The sequence below is a fragment of the Struthio camelus genome, chromosome 8 (assembly GCF_040807025.1).
Source record: "Struthio camelus isolate bStrCam1 chromosome 8, bStrCam1.hap1, whole genome shotgun sequence".
Lineage (NCBI taxonomy): Eukaryota > Metazoa > Chordata > Aves > Struthioniformes > Struthionidae > Struthio > Struthio camelus.
Window position 1 is genome coordinate 6,520,026 of NC_090949.1, and position 14,771 is coordinate 6,534,796.

Genomic DNA, 14,771 nt, shown 5'->3' on the forward strand with positions numbered 1-14,771 from the left:
AGCAGAGCCTGGGGGAGATTTCTTCTCCCCGCCGTCCATTTGGAGATGTCACAGAGGGAAGTTGTCTGCCAGCAGGGAAAGTCCCGGGGTCATGGGGTTATAGAGGCTGAGAGTTCAAAAGAATGCATGCAAGACGTTAGGCTGGCATATCAAGGTCTTTGGACATCTCCCTATTTCTATGTGAGTGTGTTTACCTCCCTATCCTCAAACATTCATCTCCCATTGACCAAGCTGCTGGAGGCAGCCTCTGTCTTTTATAGCAACCTTTCCTGCTGACTTCAGGAATGTTGCACTGGATTTCAGCCAGTTCCACTGGCAGAATAGGTCCAGTAATTTAACTGGCTTGACCTGGTACTTGCCCCAGTATAGATGCATCATTGGGATGGCAGAAAATGTTGTGGACGAACACAGACAACCTTGTTTTTCCCTATAGGTCAAGTTTTGGCACTTTCTGGTGAACGTATTGGCGTGTCCCACTCAGTCTCCCAGGGATATGGTAGAGCTGGAGCTCTCTGTCACCGAAGGAGATGAAGCAGGAAGACCAAACTGCAATAGAGAGATCCCTCAGCCAAGGTGGCAAGATGCAGACCGTGCCCCGTCGGTGCCTGCTGTGGCCTAGGGCTCTTGGAGCAGCCTGTTGCTGTTCCCTTCAGCGGAGGCCTATCTAACCTCTCACCACAGAGCAGGGCTTGATCTCGGTCTTCTGTCTTGAACAAAATCCTCTTGTGTGTGCTAAGCAGATGCTGAGGTTCTGTGTCCCTTATCTGTTCTTCTCTCCTGCCATTTTTATTTCATTTGGCCATTTTTAGCAAACTGACTTGCTGCAGGCCCTGCCTCCTACAGGGTCACAGGCCCAGGACAGAGTTACACTGAGATCAAACAGTCTTCGCTATTGCTTTGGAGTGAAAATACCGCCTCGGTACCGGGAGCAGGGACGTGAGCTCATGGAGGAGGCTTAGCACAACACAGCGTGACATTCTGCAGGAGCAGAATGACAGCTGTGGAAGGCATTAGAAAATGGACAAACAAGCCCCCTGCTTGGCTAGAAAAGCTGGGACAGAGACCTATCTGTGAGGCCTCCAGGTCGTTCCAGCTTCAGTCCGAGTTGGCACAGAGGGAAAAAAAGAGAAGTAGAGCGATGTTACCATCCCAGGTGCTGGCTGCTGCTGACACAGGAGGGCAGCACGCAGAGGTGGGCACCGGTGCCCAGCCTGGCTTGTGCAGCGCGCGCGGACCAGGTGATCTGCCTCAAACGCTGGGGCTGGAGCAGAGAAATGACAGTCAACTCACAAGGCAGTGGGACGCTCACTCAGCGCTAACTTGGTGGCAGAGCAGTCCAGACCGGCCTTCCAGAACTGCTTTAGCCCCTCAGCAGGGCTGCTATGTAATTTTCAAGGTAGTTTTTAGGGTTCTTGAGCACCTTCTTCCAGCACATCCTTCCTTACAGAATTAGCGCTGCACCGAGCAGCAGGGAGAGCTTTCACCCTGCCCTGCTTCCCACCAAAAACACAGCTTTGTCCTTCTTGGCTTGGGGCTTTAGTACTAAGAGACTAAAATAAAATAAAATAGAAGGAAATAGTTGGGGGGAAGGAGTGTGCTTCATTTTTAATAGGCCAAGTAGAATGATATTTTTTTTTGGAGATGAGCGATTTAAAAAAAAAAAACCACTTTCATTTTCAGCACTGACAAAATGAAAGAAAAGAAAAACGAGAAATGCCAGTGCCTCCTGCACAGGAGGAGAGGCAAGGCATGGCGAGGTGGGTTGCCGCAGCCACGGGGGCAGCAGAGGCTGAGCCAAGGTGCTGCCTCCAGCCCCCGGGTCCCGTGGCCGACGGCTGCAGGCAGCACCATGACTCGATCTTCAAATCTGAGTAGAAGTAGGTGACGCTCATGTTGGGCTTTCGGAGCACCTTTGGTGGAGCAGCTCTGAGCGGAGGCCGGTGCCGTCCCCTGCGTTGGGGCAGAGGTGCTGCCACAGCCAAACAGCCGCTGGACCTGTCCGCCCTGATTTCCCTGCTGCTGCTCAGCAGCGTACACCCTTCCCACTCTCAGTTCAACCTTTTTTTTTGGAGCAGGTAGAAGGATAGCTGCTGAAAAGGCTCCTGGTGACAGCAGGTTTTCATCTGAATCTTTGTCAGGGTAGGACTGAATCTTCCCCGTCACACCAGAGGATGACAGGAGATGAGCGATATTTACTCCTGGCAATTGACCACCCGAGCCAGTGCCTATTTGAAAACAGAGGCACATGTTCCAAGTATTGCGGTTGCTATGGCCTCCCTGGGCAGGGAGTAAAGAAAATCCAGAATGACAGGATAAGGCCAGTTGCTTTGCCGAGGGTGACAACAGGAGGCCAGGGCGTAAGAGCTATCCGAGCATAGTTAGTGCCGTGAGTCAACACCCCCGTCCCCGCTTGTCTGGCAGCAGGAGCCTTGGTGAACCCACGGGCACCACAGAGCCACAAGGACCGATGTATGTGATTCCCTGGTCCCCCTTACAGCTTGATGCCCTGCTCCAACCTCAGTGGAAAGCAATTGGTGTTTGCACAGGGCTTAGGCCTGCAGCTAACGGTCGGTCACCAATGTTCATTTTCAGTCCCAGGAAATAAATCTCCTGTGGCTCTCCCTATAGCGTGTGGAAAGAGGCTCATGCAGATCACCTAGATCACGTTACGAAGGTGCTGCTTATGAGCTGCACCCTAGAGGAGCTAACGCAGCTGTGCTGATGGGTACCAAATCTCCCTGGTGCCAAACACCTTCAGGAAAAGCGCTGGTGGCAGTGGGGAGGCCAAACCTCCCCAGCAGTGCCAATGATTTGTCATCACCGGCCTTGGCTTCCTTGTCTCATCCGGCCACATTTAATTCCCTTTTTCAGGCGTGTATCTGTTCAGACTGGAGCTGGGCAAAACAAGTCAATGCAAACTTTGAAATTTGGGTGTGCTGAGGTGTGGTGAAATTGGGTGGAGCTGATGTGGGTTTTTTTTTTCTCCAAGCGCAGTGGAAGGGTGTTGAAATGTGAAATATTTGCTTCCTGTATTTCTAAAATGTCAGGGGACTTCAATTTAATTATTGTCATTACATATTATGCAAATATCAGTATGTTTCATTTTGAGTTGAATTCAGCAGCTTAAGCAGTTGTTTTTGGGTTTGTTTTTAGTTTTGCGCTTAGTTGGAAAGTTGTGAGTGTCTGTCCCAAACAGCAGAGAAAAAAGGTTGTTTGGGGTTCTCCCAGGAAAAGCGAATATTCACTTTATTTGCACAACTCTAACCCTGACCTAAATAACACTTCATCCAATTTGATGATTTCATTTGCTTAATGAACTAAAAATAACTAGGAAAAAAATGAGAGAATTGATAGGACTCAGTCTCACTTTGAAGGCTTTGCTGTTTTTTTTTTTTTCCACAATCCCCTTATTTATTTTTAAATATGTCTTGTTTCAGAAGCGAGCATTTTTTTTTGTCTTTAAAAGGTCATAAAAATATCTCCATATTGGAACAGTTATGGTAGATGAAGCTTACAGGGATGTGCCCAAGCAGCATCAAGTTGCCACTGCATACCTTGACTATGCATTACAAACACAGTACATAAAATTGTTAGTGAGATAGCTTTTAAATACTCATTTCCTTCAAGATGTTGACATAATTAATGCTTTGCCAGTTCTTACATCACTGCTGACACGGAACCGTACAGAGCACAGAAGGTGTTTTCCAAAGTAGTGTATAGCAATAAAAAGGAGGAAGGGGATGAAGCAACCAAGTTGGTTCTTGCCCATATCTTGTACAAAAGCATGTCTTGGGCTGGCCCCTTGTGATGCTGGACTCCGGCAGGCAGTTTTCTTGTCTAGCCCAGTGTTTGTTATAACCTGCATGAACCACTTCACACTAGTGCTTTAATTCTGCAGCAGTAACTTCACATCTGCAATGGGAGAGAAACTGAGCAGCAATCACAGCTGCTCAGTCAGGTCAGGGTGGTGGGTAAAATCCTGCCAGCTGTGGAAAAAATGGGTAACTGCGCTGGGTTCTGTCTTCATGTGACTAACATTGTAAAGAAACAAAATGTCTGTTCTTTGGTCAGAGTTTGAACTAATAACCCACTCCTCTTCTTTCATTTCATCCCCTTCTCCAAGTTCATTGCCCCAAATCCCCTGAGACAGGGCAAGTCACACGGCAGGAGGGAAGAAGAGACAGGCTGTGATTTTAAGCCGTGGGGGTGAATGACCGAGCCTCAGCTGAGCCATCAACGAGGACAGATCAGCAAGGCACCGTTGGTAGGAGACCCAGCCAACACATGGGCCTGGTTGCTGTAAGGAGCCCTAAAATGCAACTTTAAAAAAAAAACACTTGCATGTTCTTGATGAGTGTCTTGTTCAGCTATAGGCTCTGCCTTTACGAGGCCTTGGTCTATGCTGTTTATATGGAAATTAAGCCCTGCTTTGCTACAGCTGCTCCTTCTCTAGCAGGCTGTAAGCATCAGGGGCTGACACCTGGGGCTGACTGTTGTGTTTTTAAACGCTTTAACCTGCACCTGCCCCAGGTTTTCCCTGAGTTAGCAGCTCTACCCTAGAGCCTGTACAGAAATTCAGTGTGCAGGAGCAACACAGTGTTACAGGACTTAGATTTCTCTTCAGGGAGCTCAAAAGAAGAGGCATGGTAAGAAACCAACCTGCTTGGTTGAGGTTTTTCTAGTGCTAATACCAGAGCTTTCATCTTTAGCAGCTAATACCAGCTCTGCTCCTAGTCGCTCTTAGGCCAGGTCAGGGCACCAACTGCCTGGCAGGGAAGTAAATGCAGCCTTGGTGGGCAAGGACCTGGGTGTGCTACTCTCTATGTGGCTTGACATAAATATCTGTGTTAATGTATGTGTTCATCAGTAAAAGTTAGCTGTGGAGGGGCAGGCAGAAGCAGGGAAAGAAAACTGAGGAACTGCCAGGTTGCAAAAACTCATGGTCCCTGGGCTAGGTGTAGTGTGGAAGGAGGCACCCTGGAAAAGCCCTGGCAGAGTGCCAGACAGTGTCTCATCTACTTGGTCCTGCCCTGACCCTGAGGATGCCCCCAGGGTCTCTGCATGCAGCCCAAAAATTCAGAAACGGCTCTCATGGCTTCCCCCCCACACACAGATCAGAGCTGCAGGTAAAGAGGAACCTATCATGTAGGACCAAAGCCGATGCATCATCTCCAAGAGCTGGTTGTAATCTTGTGGTGGAAAATGGATCAAGAGTGGTTTTTTTTTCTTTTTTAAAGAGGCAGTGTTAAGTTAAACTGTATTACTCAGTCCTCTAACTGTGCAATCCCTTGATGCTTCACAGCATCAGAGCATTAATGAGGTGACTTGTGTTTAACTGCTGGGGGTCTGTCTTGGTTTTCAGAGGTGAAATGGTATGCTTGGATGTTAGCAAGCAGATGAGCAGGGAGGAACAAAAGAGCTACTGAGCTGAAATGTCTTTCTGGTGTAATAGTTATGTTATCCATGCTGCTACAAGGAGAGTGTTTTCTGAGAGAAAAGCTACCTGCGAAGTACCACTCTCCTTCCTGCCACCCCACACAGAGGCAATAATGTTCTCATGTGCAATTAGCTGTTTATAATATCAGCTCTTCCTGTCCCTCAGAAGGAAGCATACAATTCATTACCTTCAAGGCGCAGCTGGCCAAAAGGGCTGGATTCACTTGTACCTGTCAAACTCTTCCCAGGGCGGTAAGAAAAACAAGTAGAAGAGAAATAGCACTAGGGAGTTATGAAGCGAGTGCCGTGTTTGTTCCTGCCTCTGCCTGCCCCAGGTGGCCAGGATTGGCTTTCCAGCCCTTCCCCAGGGCTCTGGCAGCTCTTGCTGCTAGGGTTTGGCATGCAGGTGGCAACCTCCCTTCTCAATGGTCTGGACTGGATGGATTGGGAGGACGAGGTGGGAGATGCGGCTCCACAGCCCGCTCAGCTTGTCGGAGTCCATGTGGTCGTAGGAGCTGGGAGCACTGGTGTCGGTGAACTTGGCCCAGAGGAAGTCACGGACTCTCTCCTCCACCTGCGGGAGGCTCATGTGGGTCTCCAGCATCTCCTCCTCCAGCAGCACAGTCAGCAGCAGGGCCACGTCCTTGAAAGCAGCACTTTCATGGTCACAGTACTTGTAAAAGATGAGGGTGGCCCCCGCCGGCAGCAACTCAAAGTGGTGTATCACCGCAGCACGGCCCCCTGCCTGGAAAGCTGAGCTAAGCTCTCTGTCCACCTCCAGCTTTGCCTGGTCGCTCTGGAGCCCGGCTTTATCTGCGCCATCAATCTGGACTGTGCTTGCATGCAAGGCAGCTGCATAGGTGTCCGCCACGTGGACAGTAAGGCACCGCAAAGTCCTTTTGCCCTCACGGGCAGCCGTGAAGATGATGACAGCTGGCTCCGTGTGGTGGGACACATTGAGGTGCTTCTGCAGGAACTTGCGCCCCCGGAGCCATAGTTGGGGGCTCTGCCCTGGAAACCTGTCCTGCAGCTGGTTGAACTGGGACAGGAAGGCCTCCACCGTGGGGTTTGTGGGGGCCTGCTGGGACTTAGAAGCCGGGATGCCAAAGCAGAGCATGATGATGAACAATAATAATAAGCAGATCACAACAAGCCCTGTTTAATGGGGAGAGATCCAAGACAGGGAACACAAGTCAGTCCGAAGCAGTGAGCAGTGATAAGTGAGTTATAAGTGATGAGTGAGTTATGAGGGCTCTGTTTCCCCTCCCTGACCTTCCCCCCTACAACTGGAAGGTAGTTTGAGTTGGCACACTCCAGGAGCCCAGGAACTGCAGCGAGACCTCTTGCCTCATGTTGTGGGACCCACACACCAGCCTAGGAGCTATAGCTCCACAGATGGAGACAAGGCTACAGCTTTGGAGTCTCAGAGCACAATTCCTGACGAAATTACAGCTGGTCACAAGCTTTCTTCCTTTCCCCACCCTTCTGTTTTCTTTAAGGCTAGTGGCTGTTCACAGCACCTGCCTCCACATATGGAGGTGGCCAATCCAGTGAAGGGTTCTCATTCATGGGCTGCCTCTTAGCTATGCTAGGTGAACAAGGGCTACTGTGCTTCTGTCCGGAAAAGGAGGACAGCGAGGTCCAGGCCACAACTGCTCGTTGCTCCCAACAGCAAGGTGGGATCTCTGTGTGCCGGCAGAAGTGCGGGGTGCACATCAGCACTACAGCTTCTGCTTGAGGTCCCATGACACAGAGGGGGACTAGGGAGGAGAGGCCCATCAGCTTAGGAGCCTCAGCCCTCGGAGGACATGCTGGTATTGCATCCAAACTGGAGAGCTGCGGGGAAAGCCATCTACTGCAGGCTTCAACTGGGCCTATTTTAAGGGTATGGTTTGCTTTTTACCTGAACGCTGTTTCCCTAAAATCCCTAGGGCCTGACATGGGCAGCAATTCCTGCAAACCCTCAGAAAAGACTGAAGAGTCCTGAGAGAGAAGAATAATTAAACGTGCTGCTTTACTTGTTCCTGGAGGATCAGCGCCTTCTGGTTGACGAGTAACCCGCAAGGGAAGCTTCCGTTCCTCACCTGTCAGCAAGAAGAGCTTTTTAGCCTTCTCCTGCTGTGTGTTTTGGGTGGTGACGTTCTGCAGGCAGGACTGAGCCTCTGACTTTGGGGCTGTGTGTCCTACAGTAAGAGAAGGAAATTTGCTGAGGAAACAGGCAAGCTGGACTGCAGTAAGAAAAGCAACAGGGCTGCCAGCAGCTCCCAGCTGAAAGAGAAGGAACAATGATACTGCTCTCAAGCATTGGCTCTTCCTGCTTTTTGAGCAGGGGAAAAGGGAAGACACATGCAGAGCCCAGCATGGTTTCATGCCTTTCAAAGCAGGATAGCGAAGGAGGGAGAGAGAGAAGCAGGTTAACTTTGTGCTGAGAAGCAAATACCTTCTTTCCTGCTTGACTCTGGAAAACTGACAGCAGGTGCTAGAGATCTCCAGATAATCTGGAGATCTCCAGATAATCTCCAGATTTCCAGTGTCTCTGCAAAGTGTGGGCATGTGCAGAGTGGAGCAGCAGCAATGTGCAGCCATAACTCACCTTCGGTCCCACGTCTGTTCCTTAGCATGCTATGGGATTCACTCTCCAGAGTTTCTTGCTTCGTGTGCTCTGCTGGCTCCTCATCTAGGAGGGAGGCACTGGCACTCTCCTCTGCCAAGAGGCTGCTGGTGACACTTTCTGTGGCAGTCGGACCTGAATGTCGCCTTTTACTGTCGGAGTTCAGTGACTTGCCTATTGATAAATCACCTTCCTCTGGTCTGTGGGAGCTTTTGTCTTGCCTGCTTGTCTCCTGGTGCCCGTGTGTTTCCTGGTAGACAGGGCTCTCTCCTTTGCTGTCTGTTTTGTTTTGAGCTAGCCTGGCTGTAGGGAACAAAATTCACAGACCTAAGCTCAGCCTCTTCAAGCACAAGAACCAACAGTCCTTTCTTCTGTTCTGCCTCCTCTCAGCAAAGCCCCTGGTTATCAGCATTTTGGAAGTGCCATGCAAACACACAGATGGGGAGAGGACTCACCTCCATCTGTGTCATCTTCTGCCTGGGATCTTTCTGAGAGACCATCTCCTGTCTCTCCAGATTCTTCCAATGACGCTTTGGTTTCCTGGGGGACCTTCTCCTCTACTGTAGGGCCAGCCTGCCCCAAGTGTGTCACCTTGCCCCCAGCAGCAGTCGATGATTCACCCACTGCAGGATCCCTCTCCTCTGGTTTGCAGGAGGTTTCAGGCCAGCTGCTCGTCACTTGGTGCCCAAGTGCTTCTCGGGGGCTCTCTTGGTGGGCAGGATGCTCTGCTGTGCTCTCCCCCTCATCCTGGGCTGGCCCAGCTGTTGGCATCAGAGTTCACAGCTCAAATCTCCATACAGGAGTCAAGAAAATCTACTTCTTTACCACCACCCGGCAAAACTCCCAGTCTTTGCATTTCAGAAACATCTATACAAACAAATTGCCAAGAACAGAATTTACTGTGACCAGCCATCATCACCAATGAATCGTGCTGCCTCATGCTTTCAAAAAGGACTCAACTGGGTCTTTGCATTTGTGACTGCAATAGTGGCTACGCAATGACTAATCACTTTTAGGGACACACTCCTCTATCTACACTTCAACCTGTCCAGGGCTGGTAAATAGAAATGCTTTTAATGCACAAACCCCGTTAACGTTGCCCTATGATGGGGAGCAGTTTCTTCATTAAGTGTTAGGATATGTTACCACATCTTCCACAGACAGTGGTTTTCCTAGGCTGGTAAATTAAGATGACTGATCTGAAGCGTTTCTAAAGCTGTTGTTGGATATTGGCCGGAATAGTTAATGTCAACACTCTGAGCATCTGCCTGAAAAAAAATTAAATGTTAGCTCTGTTTGTGCTCTGTCCCTGTTCTGGAGCTGTTCTCCCAAACAGTTAAGATCAGGTATTGTAGAAGCAGCAAATTAAGAGCAAATATCAGAGAGGAATTCAACAGAGAGATTCTGAAGCTGAACATTAGTTTGGCAAGATCTGGAATCTTGCAAATGCTTAACACTGCAGCTCAAATCTGACTTTTTTTTTTTTTTAAACAAAAAGGGCGGGAGTGTGAATGATCCTACAGATCTAGCTCTACAGTGACAGAAATGATTGTGCTAAAATTAGAATAAAGATTGATTAAAAATCGCAAGGAACTCCCCACTAATTTGAAAACAGACAAATAGCTGCACTGGTTTCGTGTCAGAACACACTGTCCTTTGGAGCATGATTATTACGTTCTTTGTTGCTGATTATTATGGGAACATTTCAGAACGCTTAGGACAGGTCTTATCTGATTATAGCATCTAGGCATCACTGAAATACCCACATGTACTACTAATAACAAGGTACCAGGAGAATGTAAGTACATGCTAGACATTGAAACGTGAGGAACCTGAGAGGTATCCTGCTATTCAAACTGGGCACAAACAGCGCCTGTCCAGGGAGGTTTCCCATCCATAGATGGTGGAAGAAGGGCTTGTTATTTAAGCACCTGTAGATTTGTGGAATCTGGGCTCTGCAGTTTGGATCCTGAGCTTGAGCCAAGTTGTCTCTGTGTGAAATGTGTGCCTGCCTGCCAGGTATAAATAAGCCTTTGAGGCTCGCTGCTCAAATGGAAGTGTATTTTGTTATAAACTCAGAGCTGCCTTTCTAAGGGGGTCCGTCTGAGATACCAGTGTTCAACAGAGCCTCTTCTTCCTCAGCGGTAATAGGAAGGAGTTGCTCTCCAGCCCCTGCCACCCATTGCATGTATCCCCGCGATGGGAGTTGCTCTACTGGATTGTCCTCTCTCTGGCCTGCTGCCCCAGAGAGGGTATTCTCCTCTCTGCAACCAGCTTCACAACAAAGCTGCCTCTCATGGGGAAGCGCTGGGAGGCTGGGAAGAAACCTCTCCCATTCTGGAGTCCTTCTTGCGCTACAGTCCTGGACACCAAGTCTAAGCTTGTTGCTGCTGGGAATCCAAAACTGAAAGTAACTTATCCTTCCCCTCCCTCCCCACCCCCGCAAAAGATAGCCGCTTTCTCTTTCTTGCTTCAGGTTTCCCTTTTCACTGTTGAAATTTTCTTGCAAAGGGGCAGTACATGGAGCACGAGTGGGATTTGCTTACCTTGGCAGAGGTCCGCATTTGGATTCTCTTCCATTTTCTTGCTCTCTTGGAGTCCTGGGCTCTGCACTGTTCTGTTTCACTTTCCGACTTGGTCATAAGGAGACTTGTCTCCCTGCCGCTTGAGTGGCCGAGCAAGTCCTACCCCTGCACGCAGACACCATCCCTTCAGGGCCTCAGGAATTGCAACTAACCACCAGTAAAACTGATAAGCACAAGCGCAGAAGCTGTGATTGAGTGGAAGAGGAGGCTGCTCCCTCCCTGTCTGTACTTATCAAGCTGCTTGGGTGATGTGAAAATGGATGGATGTGCCCAGGCGCATTTCCAATAATGCATGACACGAGCGCTTGAGCCCAAACAATAGTAACTATTTCACCTGCCCAGCAGGCTACAAACAGTCCAGGGGCTGCACCAGTTTTGCAGAGCTGTCCTGGGACAAGCCAGCACGCCCGGGCAGGGGTTTCTTATCCAGCCGGGCAGCCGCAGCCATGCTGTGCCGCCTCCGAGACTGCAGGCCTCGAGGCTGCGGCTCTGCAGGCTCTTACATGCAATTGGAGACACCCGGTATCCTGCACAACGCAGCTGCATCGACACAGAGCAAAGCCCTAGCTTTATTATGATATTAATAATTACTTTTTAATGTTAATTAATGGATATTAATAAACTGGGAGCTGCGGGCCGACTCTCCTACACCATCCGCAGCGATAGTCCCTCCCGCAGCAGAAGCACCGTGGGAGCAGGCAGCCGCCCGCAGCAGGTAGCTAGTATTACTGGCATAGCCGAAGACAGCGAAGCTGTGTTTTCAAGACCACTCGGAAACCTCCAGACAGGGAGTCTTAGAGGAAACGGGCACTGTGGAAGCAGACTTCTCTGGTGCCCGCGTTTCCCCATCAATACAGACTCCAGCCCATAGGTTTCATGAGCGCAACGCCTGCCCGACCACCAGCCAGCAAGGGTGAGCAGCAGGGAGCAGGTACAACGCACGAGAAACTTTCCCTGCCAGGGACCAGTTCCTGCAGATTTACGTGAAATACAAGACCTCAATATCCGATCTTTACAGCAGCTCTCCTAGCCGAAGGGGGCACCTTCTGCCACCCGATGCTGTCTCTATAACCGGGTTTTCTTGCTGCCTATGAGGCTGGGGGGGGATATAATTGCTGCTGGGCTCGCGTCCCTCCCGTCCCCTCCCCGCGCTGGGTCCCCGCAGTGACGCTGGCAGAAGAAGGAAGTCGGAGGAGCAAAGTCTCTGCTGGAGTCAGCGCTTACCCGTGCAGGTTTGGAGCCGGTCCAGGTGGCGAAGCCAAGCAGAGGGGCTGCAAGAGGCGGCTGGTGACAGCACCGTAGCGTGCGCGCGCCCTTCCCGGAGGCCTGGTGGCCCCGCGGTTGGCAGGACAGCCCGTTCCCCAGCCGTGCACTCTTAATCCTCCGCTGTCAACGTGACAGTGAACTCTGCCCTTCCCCGGTGCCCAGGCAGGCTGCTGGGAGCTGTAGTTTTCCTTCTTTCCCTCCGAAGACGGCTGGCTTTTCCTTAATGAGCAATAACTAGATCAGCAAGGGCATTGCGCCAAGGAGTATTTAGGAAAAGGTCACTTTTTTTTTTTTTTTTGGCTGTATTTCTGAAACTCTGCAGTTGCACGCAGTTTCCTTCAGGCCAACCGAATGACTAGCTTCTTTCCATGTTAGGTAACAGTGTTGCAGATTTAAATAAATCGCAGCAGGGAGAGAAATTGTTTTGAGAGATGATTTAGGAAGACTGAAGTATTACAAAATGCCCCAAATGTAGCCAACAACCCTCAGACTCTGGAAAAGTCACCTTCTGGGAGTGCAGGGAGGCTGGGGCATTCCCGTGAAAGGGAGCGTGTTGAGCACCCGCCTGGAGGGGAACCAGGCGCGGGGATGTGCCCGGCACCTCAGCAGGCAGAAGAGCCCAGAGCGAGCCTGTGCAGCTGCTCCTGGCCTTGCTGGGGCAATGATTTTCAAAAGACATTATAATTGGCCTCACTGTGTCCGCACAAGGGACAGACGCTTTCTGCCCCCTGCCACCCGATACCCTGCTGGGGGGCATTTCAAGGGGACTGGTGGCGTGGAGCAGGGCACAGTGGGGTGGAAAGGCATCCGGTGCGAGGAACAGCTATGCAGAGACTGGAGCCCTCCTCTGAGCCCGCAACCTTTTTACCAGCACCCCAGGGGAGCCCAGTGACAAACTGCTGAAACAAAGTACAGAGAAAGGCAACCGAAATAGTACAGGTATGGAGCAGAGAGTAAACGGCTGGGGCTCTTCCATTTGGAAAGCAGAGAGGGGATTTGATTGATGCTGAGTTGTTACTCACCAGGTCCCTCAGTAAGAGAACGTGGGGCACTTGATAAAACAGGTAGGAGGTCAGGTTCAAGTGGGCAGAAAAAAAAAATACAGATGCAGAAAATGTAGAAACTTTCAGATTTTGTTGCTACAGAAGGCTGTGGAGGCAGAGTGTCAGCAGGTTCAAAAAAAGGATTGGACTAATTCATGGACAGCAGGTCCACCAGCAGTTAATGCAGGACTGGGCAGGGATGTACCTGGCAATGAGAGATGCCATTTAGGTGGAGCATGTGAGCTGGGTGCCGCTCTGTGGTCGCTTTCCTCACACTCCCCCCGCATCCCGAACCATTGTACTGGGGGTGTTACAGCCAAAAAGAGGTCAACTGGGCCATTGGGCCTGCCGGATGGCCTGCTCCCTCTTTCCAAAGGCCTCCATGACCTGTCCCCCTGCCTGTGCCTGCTTTTGTGTCCGTCCCTCAACCTATTGTAATTGCTCGGTTACGGGACAGACATGCACGTGTGCCATGCTACACAAACGGTTAAGTGTGTATATGCGTATCAACACCCATGCTGGTCATAGCAGAAAGGTGGTACCTTATTTTAAGATGTGTGCATGGGCACAAGATTGTACAGATTTTATGACAGAAACAAATCTGCTTGCATGATGTGGACTAATACTTCTAAGATACATGCTGATTTAGGCTGGATAGAGAATAGATGGGCTTCTTCATGGTCAGTATGGATCTCCCTGTTTTCCTACCTCCTGTAGCAGTAGCAAGATTGCACCTGCTCTCCAGCAGTGAAGAAAGGCAGGCAGCTTCCTCGGGGAACTGCAGAGCCACCCTGTTGATAGTGGCTGGGAGGGGACAGAGTCCACCTCCTTTCTTGGCAGATTCAGCAAATTCTTTTATCACGGCCAACCCCTCACAGGTTGCAGTAGAGGACTATAAATCCAGGGAGGTTGGCGAAGCAGGAAGCAACAGTCTCCGTGGCTTATCTACAGAGAGCTCTCCTAGCATCATAGCTGCCGGATAGTCCCAAGATCAGGCTGTGAGTAGATCAACACCTTCCTGAGGGTCCTGGTCTTTGCTGCTGTCCACCTTGCACGCCTGGCCAAAGATACGTTTGACTTGATCTGCTTCGAGCCATAAGTAAGAAATAGGAAAGGTGGTCAAAGTGGACAGGAGCTGCAGGGGACCTCAGGAAAAGGCAGGGAGATTATTCAAAGGAGAGAGCAAGAGGAGAAAGTTGGTAACGTTTGCAGATGTGTGAGGACGCTTCATCCAGGTCACTGATGAAGCTGTTGAACGCTGTCACTCCCTGCCTCCACCTCTGGGCTTGCTGCTTGCTGCTGCCTGGATGTTGAGCCCCCCGATTACTAACCCTCTATGCATTATAGATTACTAAAACTGATGGTGGCACTGCACCCGCCAAGGACCGTGAGTCAGGACAAAGTCAGGCACTAGTGTAAGCCTTTGCAGACTTCACGCTTCGTTACTGAAAAGCATTTTGGCAAGAGAATTAGCTACGACAAAACTGTTTTGGCACTATCCAGGATCACACAGCTATTACAAAAAAGCATGTTGACATTGTGTAATGTTGCTTTTTCCCTTTTAGCGTTCATGCCCTTGCATTTCAGCTGGCATACAGAACTCTGACTTAACAAATCTGATCCTTTTTTAACCCAAGTCTGATGAGGAGTTTTCTTTAAAGAGGAATAGTCTCCCCTCTCAGTCTGCAGGAGGACGAACGGTAATCATAAATCAACTGGATTATAGAGAACATGCTTTCGAGTCCTATTTTTCTTTACCTAATGTCATTGTTTACATAATGTAACCATTTAGTTCTGTTCTTTGGAAACCTGTGAATAAAGCGGTACTTC

At 50.0% G+C, this 14,771-nt stretch overlaps 1 protein-coding gene across 2 annotated transcripts; it reads right to left on the reverse strand.

The window, feature by feature from the left end:
- Nucleotides 1-3,044: 3,044 nt before the first annotated feature.
- LOC104142661 (torsin-1A-interacting protein 2) lies at nt 3,045-13,734 on the reverse strand. Of its 2 annotated transcripts, XM_009672738.2 has the most exons (8): nt 13,650-13,734; nt 12,921-13,146; nt 11,857-12,117; nt 10,594-10,737; nt 8,503-8,808; nt 8,030-8,350; nt 7,521-7,619; nt 3,045-6,591 (listed from the first exon to the last, which is right to left on the reverse strand). In XM_009672738.2, the coding sequence occupies exons 4-8, from the start codon at nt 10,625-10,627 to the stop codon at nt 5,825-5,827; spliced, it is 1,527 nt and encodes a 508-aa protein (XP_009671033.2). In that variant the 5' UTR covers nt 10,628-10,737; nt 11,857-12,117; nt 12,921-13,146; nt 13,650-13,734; the 3' UTR covers nt 3,045-5,824. The 2 variants fall into 2 exon arrangements, with proteins under 2 accessions (XP_009671033.2, XP_009671032.2); XM_009672737.2 differs by lacking the exons at nt 12,921-13,146; nt 13,650-13,734 and having other exon boundaries at nt 3,397-6,591; nt 7,455-7,619; nt 11,857-12,051.
- Between the last annotated feature and the right edge of the window lie 1,037 nt (nt 13,735-14,771).